We start from the raw sequence: 18113 nt of genomic DNA on the forward strand, positions 1-18113 counted from the left end.
GAGTAGAATCTAAAGGTAGATACAAACAAGCCAAATTTAAAAAGTTAGTTTTCAGGATAATTCTTTTTAATGATCCACGGTTATATACAAATATCTTCAAGATCAGACCATATCTGACAGAATTATATACCACAATTCCTGCGCCAGGCTGTGGTCTTTCATGTCTGGACTACTACACCTCTCTGTTGGCAGGAGTACTGGTATGTGTCACTAAGCCGCTGCAGATGGTTCAAAATGCAGCAGCATGTCTTGTGTTCAACCAGCCAAGGCGGACACATGTCACTCCTCTTTTCAGATCACTACACTGGCTTCTGGTAGCAGCAGCATGTATAAGTTCAGATCTTTCAGGCTTCCCTACAGAATTGTCAATGGGTAAGCATTTATTATATATATATATATATATATATATATATATATATATATATATATATATATATATATATATATATATATATATATATATGGAGATACTTGTATGGTCCGTCTCGACCTCTCAGGTCTGATGATGAATGGTGTCTGGTGATGCTGCCTCTGCCTCAGTCCACACTCTTTTCAAGGGTAGCTTTTAACTGGTGGAACGAGCTGCCCACCTCTATTCAAAACTCTTTGACTCCCACAAAGTTTTTAAGAAACATTTGAAGACTTTCTTGTTTGAGAAATTTCTGTGTAACTGATATTAGTTGTTAGGTATTATAACTCCTTATGTGTTTTCACTTGTGATGATCAATTTTGCACCCTTGTCCTGTAAGACTTGTACCCAAACAGTCTCCAGACTGCTGCTTACTTGATTATGCTGACCTGTTTTGTAAGTCACTTTGGATAGAAGAACCTGCTAAGCATCCATCCATCCATCCCGCTATATCCTAACACTGGTTCACGGGGGTCTGCTGGAGCCATTCCCAGCCAACACAGGGCACAAGGCAGGGAACAAACCCCAAGCAGGGCACCAGCACCTAACCTGTACGTCTTTGGACTGTGTGAGGAAACCCACGCAGATATGGGGAGAACATGCAAACTCCATGCAGGGAGGACCTGAGAAGTGAACCCAGGTCTCCTAACTGTACGGCAGCAGCGCTACCCACTGTGCCACTGTGCTGCCCCACCTGCTAAGCAAATAAATGTAAATACTCTAAATGTAATGCAAATGTTAGTCTTGTGTATCTATTGGGAAACACTTTTGTTCATAACAGCAAAAGGTCACCTCACCACTTCTTTTATGCTTGGCTCTTGGAATAATAAGTGGACAACCATTAGAAGATCAAAGAGTTCTACTTGACTTGAGGGGGCAAGCATTCCAAAATATAGGGAAGAGCTTTACAAACCATCCGTAGGATTTTAAAGTCAGTTCTAAAGGATAAGGGTTGTCAGCGTAACGATAGTGAAACTTGTGATATATGTTCAAACTCCTTCTTGCTAAGATACAAATTATTGTTTTACCTTTACAATTAGTATTTGTATTAAGGTTATTATACTGTATTATAAACCTATTGAAAAAGGTCAAAGGCAGAGAACAAGTCAGTAAACACAAGCAAACGTATGGGATTATGTATTTCTTTTAAAGTGTACGATGATTAAAGCTTTAGATGAAAAAAATATTAAAGTTAACAAATATGTGAGCAGAATCAGATTGTATTACTGAATGTAATATTCATGATCCAAAGCACTACTGTCTCAAATGTGTTTTCTTTCAGCGTCACCTTTTACATCGACAACATCGTTACTATAGCTTTAAATCCCGGGAATATGTGTATTTATAGAGCGCCCCGGGGTTTTCTAGCACCGTGGCGGGGGTGGTGGCTCATTTCCAGTGTATGAAACTATGAAGTCGTGTATGCCATTGTGGCTCCCTCTCCTTTCATAAACCAGTGAAGTAACGCAACACAGTTAGAGCCGACATGGCGTCAATTGCAGTGCGGTCGAAGCCTACTTTCTCCTCCAATTGGTTGGCAGCCATTTAGGGGCGGGTTTTGTTTTTTTACATCCCGCCTGCGCTGCGTGGTCGCCCCGGTGCCGTCAGGCTATTTACGTCCAGGTCAAGATGGCCGCCCTATAGTAGCGCCAAGCAGTAACGAGAAGAAACAACAAGAGGTGTAACTGCTAGATTGTGTTTGAAAGCCTGGTCATTTTTCTTTTTTTTTGTTCCTGGATTGTGCTAAAGACAGATATCAAGAGTCGCAACACGACAGAAGTTGGCCAGGGCGCAGGAGCCGGTGATGGCAGAGCCCAGGAAAGTGGCCTTCATCACCCTGTCCTCACCGGACCCGCGGAAGCGCCGTCGGGAAGATGAGCCTGGCACCCCGGGGCTTCCGACGGTTGGAGGCGGTGGTGGCCTCTTTCCTGGTGCCCCTGAAAGTAAAGTGGACACCGAGCAGACGGAGCAGCGTGGCATTACACTGCGTCTCAACCTTCGACTGTCAGAGCCGAGTGATAAAGCCTCCACAGAGTTTAACTACAACGAGCTGGTGAATGCAATGAAGGTGAGCCGCTGCCAAAGAAACATATGCTAACCGGGCACATCTGTTCGTGTCTTCCACTGCATGGCGACTCTAAGCAGGAGTTTAGTCATGGTGTCCTGCTTCGGGTACATCGCGACAGCCAATCGGAGAGAGATTGTATTTGTTGAGACGGGGCTGCGTGATAAGAGTGTACCAGGGTCTCCGTGAAAGCACTACCTGACACTTCCGACGTTATTATATATGGCTGGAATAGATTTGCAAAGAGTTTAACTTTTTTCACAAAGAGAAAAGAAAGTTTCCATAGATATCTGCATAAACATCGACTTACAGTTAGCAAATCGTTTGCTTTGAGGTGACAGTACAGTTTTAAGGGTTGAACAATATGAGTGATGCGGTTAGTTCTCATTGAACAACACCGTAATTATCGGGTGCGTTTCTTTTGTCTTATTTTTTCTGTTTACGGCTCTGTGTTTTTTCCCCTTAACCGTGTGTGAACGTTTGGAAGTGTTCGCCCGTGTGAAGTACAGTGAAGTGCCCCACCTTTGTTTTGTTTTGCGATCACAACTGATTAGTGCCTAGGAAGAGCTTAGCCTTCCATGATTAGTATTTGACTTTAAAAACCCGTGTGAATTGTTAAGAACGTACGGCAGAAGAATTTGCTTTGACTTTGGCAAATATTTAGTGTTCACTCCTGTTGTTGCATTATTATCTCAACCCAGATGCCGTAATTGGTTGTTATAACTGAGCGATTTATTTCATTTAACTTAGACTTTTGAAATACATCTCCGCATTAGTCGTCCTTCCATCGGATTAATGAAATTTACATTACTGTATAAGACATATATGTTTAGATGTGTATATCCTGAATTACACCTGTAAATGTTTAATTTGACTTTTAAAGGTTACCTGCAGAAATGGTTTTGCATAATATGCATATGCAATTTCTGTGCAGGTTGCCCTCTGCTCCGGTTCAATTTGTGAGGCATTTCTGATGTACCAGAATGTTGCCATATTATAAGTTTAATTTAAATCCTGTTTGAAGGAGGTCATAAATTAAGCGGTTTATAGTGCAACCGCCATTAAATTTTTTTCCAGATTCCTGAGTTCAGTTTTCTGTTGCAGAGATGTGCGTGTTAAGTTGATTTGCCTGGTGTAAGTGTGCGGGTATATGTATTGAGTGCTTCCTGCTAATAAGGGTATTTTTTTTTTTAATTTTTACTTATTAATTTATGTGCTCCATGCTGCCAGAATGTTCTCCATCCTTCAGAATTAAATGAGTAATTCAGTACACAAAACTATTGTTAATGAAAGGAAATTCAAGCTTGTAAATTGCTGTTAAGAAGAAATCCTTTTTGAATTGTAATGCAGTGATTTTTGAAAATCTGTGAATTTTAGTTTTATTTACAGCATGTTTGACTATAAAATCCGTATTCTGGTTTTAAAATAAATTGTTTATTTCCATGAATTATGTACATTGTTATAAGGCAATGTTGCAGTGCATAGATAAATAGGATAAAAACAAAAGTTTGATAAAGTGTACAATTTTAAGTTAACCTGGTCTAATTCTTATTTGGTACTGAAGGAGAGCATAACACAATCTGAAGAACCCTCAGCCATAGTGTTGTAGGTTATCGTGAGTCTGGAAGTACATAATTATCAAGAAAAGTAAGATCAATTCACAAACTTACCATGGTCCTTTTTAAAGTTATGGACAATCCTTCTGTTATTTCACAGATCAATTAGAAAGCTTGTATGTGGTTTTAAAAAGAACCATAGAATGACATTTGTGGATCACAAATCAGGGAACGCACCGATCAGGTCTTTTTAATGCTGATACCGATTTCCTGTTACTAGATTCACCTATTCTGAATCAAATTTTATTTTTTTAACAGAAATGTTTACACTAAGCTCCTGCATTAATAAAGAACATAAGACTTGTACACATTTAGTTAAGTTTGAACTTTATTTTTATAGTTTAACTTTAAACCAGAGGTGTTACCTGTTCATTTTTTTGTAACAAAATGAAAATTTATAAGCTCTGACAATATAAATTTTAAAATAAAAACAGTTCCCTTAAAAATATGTACGTTTCACTGTTATGTACATGAAATAGTTATTCAGAATACAGATATAATAAAAGTAATTTAAAATGCTTCTCATAATATGACAGCATGTAATTAGTTTCTTCTGTAAAGTATTTACCTAAAGCAAAACAACTTTAAAGAAAGTAGTAGTTTTCATCATTTTGTCTAACAAAAATATATATTTTCACGCATTGATTCAAATAATTGATATTGGCGGTTCAACACAACTTAAATGTAAGTGTACAGTATATACTTATAGGTTTTAATAATTTTTAATCATTAATTGCACTACAGCTGTTTTTACTGTTAAAATATACATTTGCTGTGTTTATACAAGTGTTTTCTTCAGTGTACTATCTAGACCTTCCTAATTCTTGAGATGAAATTATAAATATGGGTGACCATTTTAATTATGCAGTATGTTTCTTATGTTTGTGTGTGTCATAAATTTTGACAAACAGTACAAACGTATACAAAGAGTCACAAATCTATCAAATGTTTATAAGATATTTATCAAGAAGATGCAATGCTAACATGCTTAACAACTTGACAAGTAAAAATAGAAAAAAAAAAGAGGAAGAACAATTTGAAATTGCTGCTTAGTAACCAATAGGCATTTTAGCTTAACAGCAAAATGTGTCTAATTGAAAATGTATGCTGCTGTACTTAACACAAGCTTGTTCACCATCTAAACTCAGATAAGCAGTGTTCATTTTAATTAAAGGACAAAATAAAAAGGTCTGAATTCATGAAATTAGATTTTCTTGATGTTTTCTTAACTGCAGAGGATAACTCCTTGCATTCATTTTCCTCAGTTTATTATTCCACTTTCTTTAATTTAAAGGCTATCCAGTCTTCTCCTTGCAAAAGTCAGCTTTGCTGCTCTGTTTTTGCAGAAAGTTTGCAGCAAAACAAAACACATGCTCCAGCTCGGCTACTGTAATGCATTGCATAAAGGAGCAAAACAACTAAAATACAGTAAAGCTTAGAAAAGCAGGTCAGGTTTTGGAGTATGCACTGGTACAGTGCATTGTGTCTCCCACCACACAATGAAACAGCTTGGGGTCCAGGTTTGCAGCCCCCAGGCAGACACATGATTCAGTCCCACCCTCTGGAAATGACCACCTGTCTGCCACAGCCAGGTGTTACGTGGGCATTTCCTTGGCCTGGTCCAGCAGCTCGGGTCCTCAACAATAAGGATCCCACGAGTCTCGTCACCCTTGGGGAATCTAGTCGCATGGCTGTAGTGCCGTAACTGACACTCCCACACAATGCAGATAGTCTCCATGACCAACTGCTCATCCAACACAAAATAAAACCAGCGGTACCCAAAGGAGTTCAGTCTTCATCTCAGGTCACTGGATAGCATCCATATCTTTCAACCATATATCAAAACGGGAAGCACCAGGGGCCTCATGTATAAACAGTGCGTACGCACAAGAATGTTTCCATGTTCAAATCGCAATGTATACAACCTAAACTTGGCGTAAAAGCACATTTCGATAACTCATACCCTGTCGTATGCAAGTTCTGTGCTCAGTTTTGCTGACTGGTGGCACCCAGCGTCAAAGCAGTGCTACTGTTCCTGTGTGGTTTCCCTTTCTTTTTTAGATCCACATCCCTGACGTGGCTTTATAAATACACTGAAATTAACTGCATATTGTTTATTAGTTTTTGGCATCGGATTTTAGTTAACCTGTAACAATATAGTGGTTCACAGAATGGTCAAACTATTCCAAATACCATAACTACTTTAGCGTTGTTACTCTCACTGCACCACCTTCTTCTTCCAGCTGCTCCTGTTAGGGGTTGCCAAAGTAGATCATCTTTTTCCATATTACTCTCACTGCACCACTCGGAGTATTTATATCACTGTATCTGAGTGTGAATCACAGCTGTACAGCAGCTGATCGGAAAGCGAGTTATTGATATACAGCAACAAGCACACGCTGCCATGCTGTCTATTGAACTGCTCTCATAAGGCAAACGCTTCAGAGCCTTTTACTGTACGGACCTCACGGTTCAGAAACAGTTTCATCCCAAGAGCTCTAAACGCACTCAATCAGTCCATCAAGTGCTCCTTGTAGAACTGTTTGTACTTATAAGTACAGTTACCTCACTGTAAACTTGCGATACAGTTATAATATTGCACAACCTGAGCCACTTTATAAAGCGCGTATTTACATATGATGACTATCATTTTTAAGATGAAATGCCGCAAAATGTTTATTGTATTAAACAGATAAAACTTTAACTTCATTTAAATAATCTGTATCTATACTAATAAAAGGCAAAGCCCTCACTGACTCACTTATTCACTCACTGACTCATGACTAATTCTACAACTTCCCGTGTAGGTAGAAGGCTGAAATTTGGCAGGCTCATTCCTTACAGCTTACTTATAAAAGTTTGGCAGGTTTCATTTCGAAATTCTACGCGTAATGGTCATAACTGGAACCTATATATATATAATATTATATAACGCGGATTTTTCGCTGCTTCGCGGGTTCTGCGGACAATGCGTCTTTTTTACTTCCTGTACATGCTTCCTCAGTTGGTTTGCCCAGTTGATTTTATACAAGGGACGCTATTGGCGGATGACTGAGAAGCTAACCAATCGGAGCACGCAGTAAAGTTCCTGCTTGCTGAATGCAGTGTTAACCAGGAAGTCTCGTCTCGCTCATTCAGCATCAACGTGTTTCACTGTGTAAAGAGTTGTGCTCTTTTGTGTTTATCTTTGTGCATAGTCAAGCCCTTCATTATGGCTCCAAAACGATCTGCTACTGCTACTGCTTCAGGAGCCGTGCCCAAGCGCAAACGGAAGATGTTAACGATTGCCGAAAAGGTAAACGATTTGGTTTTGTTGAAGGCTACGATTCTTTTTATTTAAAAAGTAGGAAAGGAATATAAGATCTCTGGCCGCAGTGTCCTTTTAACCAGGGTGCAAAACAAGTTGTAAGTGGATGTAATAAGGCAGTAGTCTGGATGGAATCTGCTTTAGGGATTTGGATTGAAGACTGCCAGAAGAAGAACAACGGCAGTGCTACACAATCACCTGAAGTGGCTCCTTTAAGGGCTGTAACGCTCTCCTTTGTTGTGCAGTAAAATTAAACATTGTTATCGGACAAGTCATCGTGTCATTGTTGGTGAGTAACCATAATTAATTTTCTGCGTACAGTACTTAGTACATGTACGTACGTTTAGTGTCACTGTACCCACACATTTACTGTATACTATTTTTGTTGCATTGTACGTATTTATTGCTGGTGGCATGTCTATCGTAATGGCTGTAACGTGATATCGGAGACACTCAATATCTTTAAAATAATATTTAGGTTTTACTGTATATAAACTGTGTTTATATACATAATTTCAATGAATCTTACCTAACATCTAAGAGAATACAAAGGGATTATGCTGTATAACTCTGCGGGGAATATTTATAAACAGTGTGGGAGAGTTTATAAGGGCTTAAAATATATAAAAATAACCATAGAAACATATGGTTTCTACTTCGCGGATTTTCACCTATCGCGGGGGGTCTGGAATGCAACCCCCGCGATCGAGGAGGGATTACTGTATATATATTATAATATATTATTATATATATATGTGTATATATATATGTATATGACAGCAACACTCATCACTCACAACATTGACAATCATGTTACGTTATTTTTAAAATGTTTCCTTTTCTTTTTCATAACTTCTTTAACACACTACTTCTCCGCTGCGAAGCGCGGGTATTCTGCTAGTTAATAATTAAACATGTGAGGACACAGTGCCAACGCTAGCGAGCTGCTGGTGCTCCATTCACGGATTGTTCCTGCCTCGCGCTGTATTCTTGCAGGTGCTGATGCGACACTGGAAGAATAGATGGATAGAATAATTAAACACGTACTAGGAAGATATTTCAGTGTTCCTTAAAAGTTTTGAAGAATCGATGTTCTAAGCTTACAGATGGCTTATCGTCTATTACAGAGCTGATTGTATTTCATCAAAGGTTGCGCATGGCGCAGCAAGCATCTTGCGTGAGACATAAACAATCACTGCGCCACCATGTTCCCATGTTTAAAAACATGCTTTAACTCCTGTCATCATGAAAATATTACGTATACATCTCAGTATTTTAATTATTGATAGATCTGTAATATCACAAATGTAATGGATTCTGTGACCTGTCGCAGGGAGAGAAAGCCCGGAAGCACATAGTGATTCACACACACAGAGCACATAGAAGGTCAAATACAAAACAAAGCATTTAACGTGCTACTTTAGTTACGATGGGATTGGAGAAACTAGTAAATGAAACGATTTTAAGATGAAGTTTATGATGTTCTACTTTAATGACAAAATAAACTACACGATTAAAGTGGAAATTTCAAGATTAAAGTTGACATTTCGTGCTTTTTTCCCCACTGTGTGGCTTTTTTTTTTTTTTTCTCCTCTGCACCCTAATAAGCTTTCATATGACACTCAGACGGTAGGGTTGTGACTCGTCGTTTCACGGAAACTTTGATATCTGACAACTTCTTTTTTTATTTCGGGTACTGTGCGACTTTGTGAACTTGAGCTTTCAAGTTTCTCTGATGCTATGTCACTCGATCAACTTCCTTTTGTTGTTTATACCACTTTTTAAACCAACAAATAGTACGTTTTTCCTTGCCTCCAATTGGTATTCGCTGAAATTCTATTTTCTCTCGTGCTTTTGCCATTTCATTTTCACAGAACGCTGAGTTAAGGGCTATTTATATTGATTTGCATATTCAAGGAGGCATAATTCTGGGAGGAGTTGGGGTGGGGCAGTAGGCACGTGCACGAGTGTTACTTTTCACATTGACCGGGATTTATGTAGCGGAAGAACATGGAAGCTGGCGTTCGCACAGATTTATGCATCTGGATTTTTTTGTGTGTAAGCACATTTCTACTTTTGTGCTTACGTCATGTTATAGTGTGAATTCTACGCATGGTGTTATGCATGAGGCCCCAGGACTCTAAAGTCTTGGACATTTGTCCTTTTTGCAAAGAAGTCGGGAGCGCCACACAATCCTTTCCAGCGACCTCATGACCCCCCCCCAGCTCTCCCAAGCCTTCTACTGACATTATAGGAAGAGTCACCAGAGACATGAAAGTCACTGCCAAGGGAAGTAAACTTCTTGATGCAGTCAACACTCTCTCCACAAACGGACACACTGCTGATGACTGTGCCCAAGAGGTCATTAAAGGCCAGATCAGGGGTGTGGAACTCCAGTCCTGGAGGGCCGCAATGGCTGGAGGTTTTCATTCTAACTCTTTTCCTAATCAGTGACCAGTTTTCACTGCTAATTAAATTCTTTCTCCCTTTGTTTTAATAGCCCTGTTTTTAAAGATTTAGCGCTCTGAATTGATTGTTTTCTTCATTAAATGACAGCCAAACAAATGAGAAACAAGCCAACAGATGACCAGCTAAATTGGGCCTTCAGACTCCAACCAATTTCACTCCAACTAAATTTTTAATGAGAATCCCATTAATTCTGTTACTTATGCTTGTTTTTGAGCACCATCAAGATGTTTTGGTGACCTGAGAGATCAACCTTACTGAGACCTTCACCTTTATTTTCAGATATTGTGTGATGGGCACAGGTGAGCTGGTCATGTGGCAGCTCGTTTGTTGTCTCATTATTGTTTGGCTGCTAATTAAGGAAAAAGAAACAGCTAAGGGGCCTGAGTCAAGTTAATTAAAATTAAAATGAAAGAAGTTAATTAGCAGCAAAAACTGGTCACTAATTAAGAAGATGGTTGGAATGAAAGCCTGCAGCCACTGTAGCCCTCCAGGACTGAAGTTCGACACCCATGGCCTAGATGTTTGTTTTTATCCAGGTCACTCACAAAACCCAGACACTCAGTCTCTCAAAAGCCCCGATCAGAGCCTCCATTTACTCTGTGTCAAGATCAGTAAATCTTCACCAACAGATGCCCCATAACTGCTTGACCCTACAACCCTGCCCAATACCTATTTCATGCAAGCATGAACCGAGTAGGAGCAAGAACACACCTCTGATGAACATCAGAATCAATTGGGGAAAATGCAGGGGTCTTCCTCCACTCTTTGCAGCACTCATAGTACCAGTGTACAGCCTTACCACCAGCCTGGAGAAATTCACCCCAGATACCAAAGATCTCTTCAACTTTTCCTGCCCTCAGCTACGTGGGTTCTGAGGACTGTTAAGGAGGTGTATTTTTAGAGGAATCTGTGAGCAAGTGACTTACCATCTATGATCTAGTGACCCACGTACTGCTTACAGAGCAATCAAAGCATTACACACAATCTGTATCTGTTCCTTGGATAGTCGCAGTCAGGGCGGGTGATGGAATGGGCTTTATGGGCGACGTTGCAATTGTGACCCGCTGGGCTGGCTACTTTGAGCAGCTGTTTAAAGCTGACCCTCTGACTAGGAGATTGGACATCTCTGGATCCATGGTTTTTGGGGCTGATCCTCCAATGAGCTTTGAACCACCCAATCTCATTGAGATTGCACAGGTGGTTAGAAAACCAGATACCAAAAAATCTATTTTGTGATTTGCCATTTTAATAATCACCTATCAAGTATTTTATAGTGAAAATCACTAAATTAAGATCATTGGTAGATCTCTGTTCTTATGACTGATGTTTGAATTCTTATCCCAGCAAGGTGTTATTTCAAACAAGTAGCCAAGGCAAAGGCATATTCATTTTGCAAAAGAAATTTGAGAGGATTCTGTGTAATTTTTTTTTTTTTTGGAAGAATTTTTTCCTGCAGAGAAGTGTGCTAATGGTTATTGCGGCCAAACTTAACTGAGATCCTAACTTTAGAATGAATATGTGATATATTTTTAAAAGCTTGTCCTATCAAAGGCAGCTTTCAGAATAAAACACAGTTGTAGTATAAAAGTATAACCAAGATTACAAAGGGACAAAGTTTTTTGTATATTTATATATTAATTGTCAAACTTTATTTTTCTGTCACCATTTTGTTGTCTTAAAAGGCCTAACTAGATTAACATCATTTTAAAATGTGGCGTTAAATAGAATGCATGGTCTGTTTTAAAATTGCTGGTAAAGTTGATTGCATCATATCTAATTTGGGTGCTTGATTTCTGTTCAACATCCTTCTAAACATAGCCTTGGATAATGTCAGTAGTTCATGGTATTATAAAATTATATTCAATACATTGCAGCTGGGTATTCACAACAGGGACATTCAAGTAGTATGAGCAGGCTGTAAAAAATACCTGAGCTGATGGGTTCAGTTATGTATAATCTATTTACATTTTTAAAAATGAATATTACAAACCAAGAAAATAAACATTTTAAAGTATTTTCTAGTAAAACACTGATATGCTGGAGAGTTTAGCCTTTTCCTTCAGTACTACTGAGCTTGTGTGATCAAAAATAGTAAAGTAGTGGTCGACAATATGCTGTTACAAATGTAATTTATCACAGTCTAATTTAAAATGTGTGCCTTGCTTTAATAGTTTAATGTTATTAATATATTTTGTATTTTTAATGTGAGGTTTTCCAGTATATCTTGCCGCCTTAAACTTAGTGAAACACTGTAGAGATCCATTTTGCTGTGCCCTGGGGTCTCATTTATAAAACTTTGTGGATTTGAGTGTGAAAGCATGCATTTACCAAAAAAAGTCTGATTTATAAAACTTTGCATACACCCATTTGTATGCAATTCATCTTTAAATTATTACAGTCATCTGGTAAATATGCATACATGAATGTACCTTGAACCCTACCTGGTTGCCAACCTGAAACAACTGTATATGGAACATGCTAATCAACCACCTATGTATACAATAATAATGCCACAGACCTTCGTTGGCAAGTAGAGCTTGCCTTCCACTGATGCATAAAATAGTGCGAAATAGGCGTTCTCATCTCCAAATCAGGTGTACAAAGAACGTTTATTTTGGGGCTTAAGCACTGGTGTCATCAACAAGTGCAAATATATTAAATGCTAACATGTTACTGCTTATTTACAAAATAAGCCATCACAATAAACTGTTTATTTATAGTAGGGTGACTCATAGTAATGGTAGGTAACAGCAGCAGAATATAACGAATAATATATCAAAACATAATATATTTAAAGAAATAGATAACAATGTTACAAATATATATATACAGCAGAAAACTGTAGTTCACATTCAAAGAAACCAATAAACCCCTGATTCTCTAAAGAATCGCAAATCCAAGAATGGCAATCACTTTCTGTTTCCTCTGATCTTTGGAGGGATGAAAAATGGAGGTTGGGAGCATCCTGGGAAAGTTTTCATTTAATTAAATAAATATATTTGTACTAAAATTAACCAATTTATTAAAACTAAAATTGAAATGTAATTGTTATATCATTTAAGTCCAAAATGTCTGAGTTGCTGCACATAAGTACAAAAAAAATATTACAGTGCAAAGGTTTAAATGAGGTAAATTGAAAACAAAAAATTCATAAAATGGTAAATTCAAAATTTCCTTATAAACAACATTTTTGGTAAAGATGGTTTCCTGTCCTTGAATTAGCTCTCCCGGGTATGGAGTAGTTAAAACCTTCACTTTAATGTCACACGAACGCCGGACTCTTGAAAAGGCAACATAAAGTTGTCCATGTCCAAATACAGGCTCAGATAGGTAAATCCCTACTTTGTCCATGGTTTGTCCTTGGGATTTGTTGATCGTATTGGCAAAAGCAGCTTTAATAGGAAATTGGGCGTCGTTTAAGTTTAAAAGGTAATTCCAGGTCAGAACTTGTAAGGTCAATTCTGGGAATCAAAACAGTATTGCCAGTATGGGATCCTGTAAGCACTTGTGCCTCAATAACATTTTCTCTAATGCTGTTCACGACCAACCTTGTTTAGTATTAAGGTTTCTTAATAGCAAGACTGTTGTCCCTACTTTAAGGTTAAGATTGTGTTGTGGTAATCCGGCCAGGTTAATAGTGTTTAAATATTCTAATGCAGGCATGTCAAACACACGCACCCCCGGCCACATGCGGCCCGCATGACAGATCCTAGTTAGCACTAAACTTGTACAAAATGATTACTATCGTTTGTGATTGAATCATTCTGCATCTTCGGCGTTACTTATTGACTTTTCTTACTTCTGACAAAAGCACGTTTCCCATTAATGCAAGACTCATTCAACAAAATATGTGGTTTTTAAACTCTCTTGGGACCCGGACAAACAATCTCACATGTGGCAATAGCGCTTCGGGACGCACTTCAGCGTGTCATTCCATTGGGTGAGGGGGATCCCAGATCCCAAAAGAGTTAAGAAACCTCACAATATGAAGAAGAAAAGGATAACTGTGCTTACCACAACATGCTTCCGCATTTACATAATGTTCACGTTGAATTCCTCCCACACAATTGCACGGCAGTGCTTCAGCCATTGGATTTGGGCATCATTCGCACCCTGAAAGTGTATTATCGCAAGGAAATGCTGAGAAAAATTCTCGTCAGCATAACTTGTAGACAGGAGAAGATTAAAATAACGCTATTAAAAGTGCTATTGAAGCTGCTTCCATTTCCAACATAGTACAGAATCTTTGTGATGCACGTTTTCTGCAGTGGCAGCAACCAAAACGAGATTACGGAGTAGACTGAACATAAGCAACACACTTCGCGTGTCACTGTCTTCCATCCTCCCCAAATGGGATCGTCTGGTTGCAGGAAAACAAGCTCAGGGCTCTCACTGATTCTGCATTATGGTAAGCTGTATAATTTCTATTACTATATTATAACTTACTAATAATAGAAATGTAATGTGAATTGTGTATAAAACTGCCCTACGAACCCTCCCATAATCACCCTACAAACTCCAACCTCCAATAACCCACCCGTCCCTGGAAAAATTTGCTTTTACTAAAGCGGTCCTTGGTGTCAAAAAGGTTGCGGACAATGGGCTGCTGAGACTTCCCACTGGGGAGAACTAACCATCAAGAGTAGTAATAGCTCACATATTTTCACGTTTTTTTGCTCTAGTTTTATGTAATTTTGTGCTAGTGTTGTAATGAAAAGTTAGTGCAGACTACAGCTGAAGTAGGGCTGTTCGATATAACGATATATATCGGATGACAATATGAAAACGTCTATAGCTGCACATTACGCTATCGTTTGTTTCGTGGTGTCGCAAAATAAACTGTTTACAGCAATATTTTTTTCATTGTTTTGATGGCCACCACGTGGATGCAGACACACTAGCATGGCTGATGAAGACGAGGCAACACCAGGTAGCTCCACACAGAAGGACCTTGTTCCTAAACGAGGGGCTACCTCTGTAGTATGGAGATGGTTTGGATTTGAAGAGTCTGACACGGACCAGAAAACGGTACTGTGCAAATTATGCTGCAAACCGATCGCTACCACAGACTCCAACACGACAAACCCCTTTTACCACCTCCGCAAAAAGCACGTGAGCGAGCATGCAGAGAGTTTACAACTGAGAGGCAGGCCACGTAGGATATTACAGTTGTAAAGGTACTATTTAAACGAGCATGTTAAAAGCTTGGAAGATTAATTGCTACCAAAACAATTTGCTTAAGGCATAATTTTCCCTGCAGTGTTTGCTGTCAGCGTTAATCTTGTTAAAATTACTGTAGCGTCTTCCAGACGTAATGACGATCCGAGACGGTCACTTGGTTAGTTCCCTCTTTATTAAACACAAACAAAAAAAAATGGTTGCTGTTGGCCACAACCACGCCGAACAGACAGCAATCCAAAAACAAACTCTCTTAGATAGGGGCGACAAGATCGTCGTCCACTCCTCCTTTTTCACAGCGCTTCCCCCCCATCCCTCCGGAACCTCCTTTACCTTCCACTCTATTACAGTCCATCAGAAATAACAGGGACAACAGAATAAATAACTGAGAGGGATGTAAATCACAGAACACAAACTGCAGAACAGAACTCTACAATAAAGAACAGAACGCTACATTACGTTTACGCCACAACTGCATTAACACGGCAAATCTCCGTTAACGAGTTACTGTGGATCGCCCCGTGCTTGGGGCTGGACGGCATCAACACGTTAGCGCCGTCCAGTCCCACGCACGGGGCGATCAGCTGTAACTCATTAACGGAGATTTGCCACACTACGATGTGCAAATTAACATTTTACTAGAATGTAGCCTAAAAAATATTATATTTAATATTATATATTTAATATATTTTTGTCGTAAGCCTTATTGCTGCTACAGTTTGAAGTACAATGTTTACATTTTATTTTGACAGTTAATGTTAGACTTGTATTTATTTTGTTTAAAGGGTTTATTGGCCTTATATAGTTTAGTTGTTAGTGCTTTGATCCTTTAATATATGTTGTGAGAGTTATTGCTGCTACAGTTCACATTTTGTTTGTCAGGCATTTTATATAGCAGTATTTTATATTGGGCCTTTAGTAATTTGTTTTTGAAAAGTGTTTTATATTTGATACATTAACATTTTATGTTTACATTCTAAGTCAAACATTTGCTCAAATGTTCTAAATAAAAGAACAGAAATAATTACAAGTTGAGTACTTCTCATTTTTGATTTTTTTAATTTAAATGAAAAAAAAAGGAGTGGTGATTATATAAACTATTCACTGAATGCAAAGAAAATGTACTATATCGTGATATCGGGATATGAAATGAAATATCGGGATATAAGATTTTGGTCATATCGCACAGCCCTAAGCCGAAGATCTGAAGTGTACGCAAGAAGTTGGTGAGTTGTTTATTAAAACATATTTTTGTGATTTTGAGTTTTTATAATTAGTGTAGGTCAGGGGGCTTTTTGCATATCGGCTTATTTTACAATCTTAACTTTGACGTAAACTTAGTAAAGTAAAATTAGATTTTTGGAGGATTTGTTTTCCAACATGTATTACTGAGCAATGAATTCAGTGAGCGTTCTTGTAATTTCAGTTCACACGAACAGGACTTTGTGCTGTTTATGTCACCATACTCTTACAACGTTGAGAATTCACCTGAGAATATCCAAATGGAATTGATTGAATGAACTGCAGCCAGATTCTATTTTTATGGCAAAATACAACGAAGTTGGTGTGCCAGGCTCGTATGTGCAGATCCATAAGCTGGCATCGAGAGTACTGTCTGTTTGGAAGCACTTACCTTTGTGAGCAATTGTTTTTGTTAATGAAAGCTACCAAAACCCCACATAGCTCAAGACTTACTGCCGAGCACCTTTCATCCCTCATAAAAGTTGCACAAGATTTCAAGCCTGATCTTGACAAACTGGTTATTAACAAGAGAAGACAAGTCTTGGGACAAAAGAAATAAATCTCACACTGTAAGACTCTTGTATAAGCAATGAATATAATATAATGAATATAATATAATAATATAAGGACTTAGCTAAGAGGCTAAGACTCTAATTGTACGCGGTTGTATGGAGATTGTATGGAAATAAATTGCTTTTCTTTAAACTTTAAGTGTTTACATTTTTTAAAGTTTTCAGTATTGGAAAAAAAGCTACAGTAAGTTTTTATAACCGTATAATAGCATTTGTTACAGTGTGGCCCGCTGACGCATGTATGGTAGTCAAAGCGGCCCACCAATGGTAGTGAGTTTGACATGCTAATGGGAAATTTAAGATGCTCAGTTTCGTCTTCAGAATCAACACTGTCAGTGCTTAGAAAGACGTGGCTTTCCCCAGGACGCAATCCAATCACATGTTTATTTATCTGGTTAATGTCAATAGGTTGTATATGCGGTGGTGTACATGTTTGCGTTCGGGCAGCGGTTGTATTGTGCACGGCTTGCTTTTGGCCTCTGACCCCGGCTTGCAGATCTGCATTACTAAACGAAGGTTGTATATGTGGTGGTGTGCACGTTCATGTTCGGGCGGCGGTTGTATTGTGCATGGATTGCTTCTGGCCTCTGGAAGCTGTGCATATATACAAACATTACTAAACGAAGGTTGTATATGCGGTGGTGTTCACGTTCGGGTGGCGGTTGTATTATGACCAGAAGTTTAGTTTACAGGTCGTGTTGCTTGGGAACCACTTACTGACTCTGGGAAGCTGCTGGGTTTCACTCTGGGGTGCTGTGCGTGTGCTTGTGCTTCTGGCCTCTGGCATCCGTGCATATATACAGCCTTCATTTAGTAATATAGATAAATGCACATAGTGAACAATGTGAAAATGAAAAAGTTAATGCATTCTCAATTCAGGCAAATATTGGAGAGAATAAAACCAGATGCAAAGTTAGCAACGTGGTAACAGTGCAATAAAAGAATGTATAAGAGCTGATTTATATCCATGAATAAGTAAACATTTTTCTAAACATCAAAACAATATGGAAAAATAGGAAATGAAAAAATATAACCAGAAGAAAGTATCTAGAGAAGATTAAATCACTAAATTACCAACAAATAGTAGTAATACAAATGTTAATAATGGACTGAAAAAATATAAATAGAAAAAAAATATATTAAGAGAAATATAAATGACAAAGTAACAATAAAGTGTGATAAAATTTAATAACTAATTGATATCAATGAATAAGGAAATGAGTGCACACACTAAAACATGCTTGGAAAATAGGAG

At 38.3% G+C, this 18113-nt stretch overlaps 1 protein-coding gene across 5 annotated transcripts in view; it reads left to right on the forward strand.

Moving 5' to 3' along the window:
• Positions 1 to 2011: 2011 nt before the first annotated feature.
• Positions 2012 to 18113, forward strand: part of ubn2a (ubinuclein 2a) — a 111389-nt gene continuing 95287 nt past the window's right edge. For 4 of the 5 annotated variants that reach the window (XM_039766419.1, XM_039766421.1, XM_039766420.1 and 1 more), the window contains exon 1: positions 2013 to 2477. In XM_039766419.1, coding sequence (XP_039622353.1) covers positions 2214 to 2477 — 264 coding nt within the window. In that variant the 5' untranslated portion in view covers positions 2013 to 2213. Of the gene's footprint in view, positions 2478 to 18113 lie in introns of all 5 variants that reach the window. The other variant, XM_039766423.1, reaches the window with a different exon arrangement.

Source organism: Polypterus senegalus, chromosome 10 (genome assembly GCF_016835505.1).
Source record: "Polypterus senegalus isolate Bchr_013 chromosome 10, ASM1683550v1, whole genome shotgun sequence".
NCBI classification, from domain to species: domain Eukaryota; kingdom Metazoa; phylum Chordata; class Cladistia; order Polypteriformes; family Polypteridae; genus Polypterus; species Polypterus senegalus.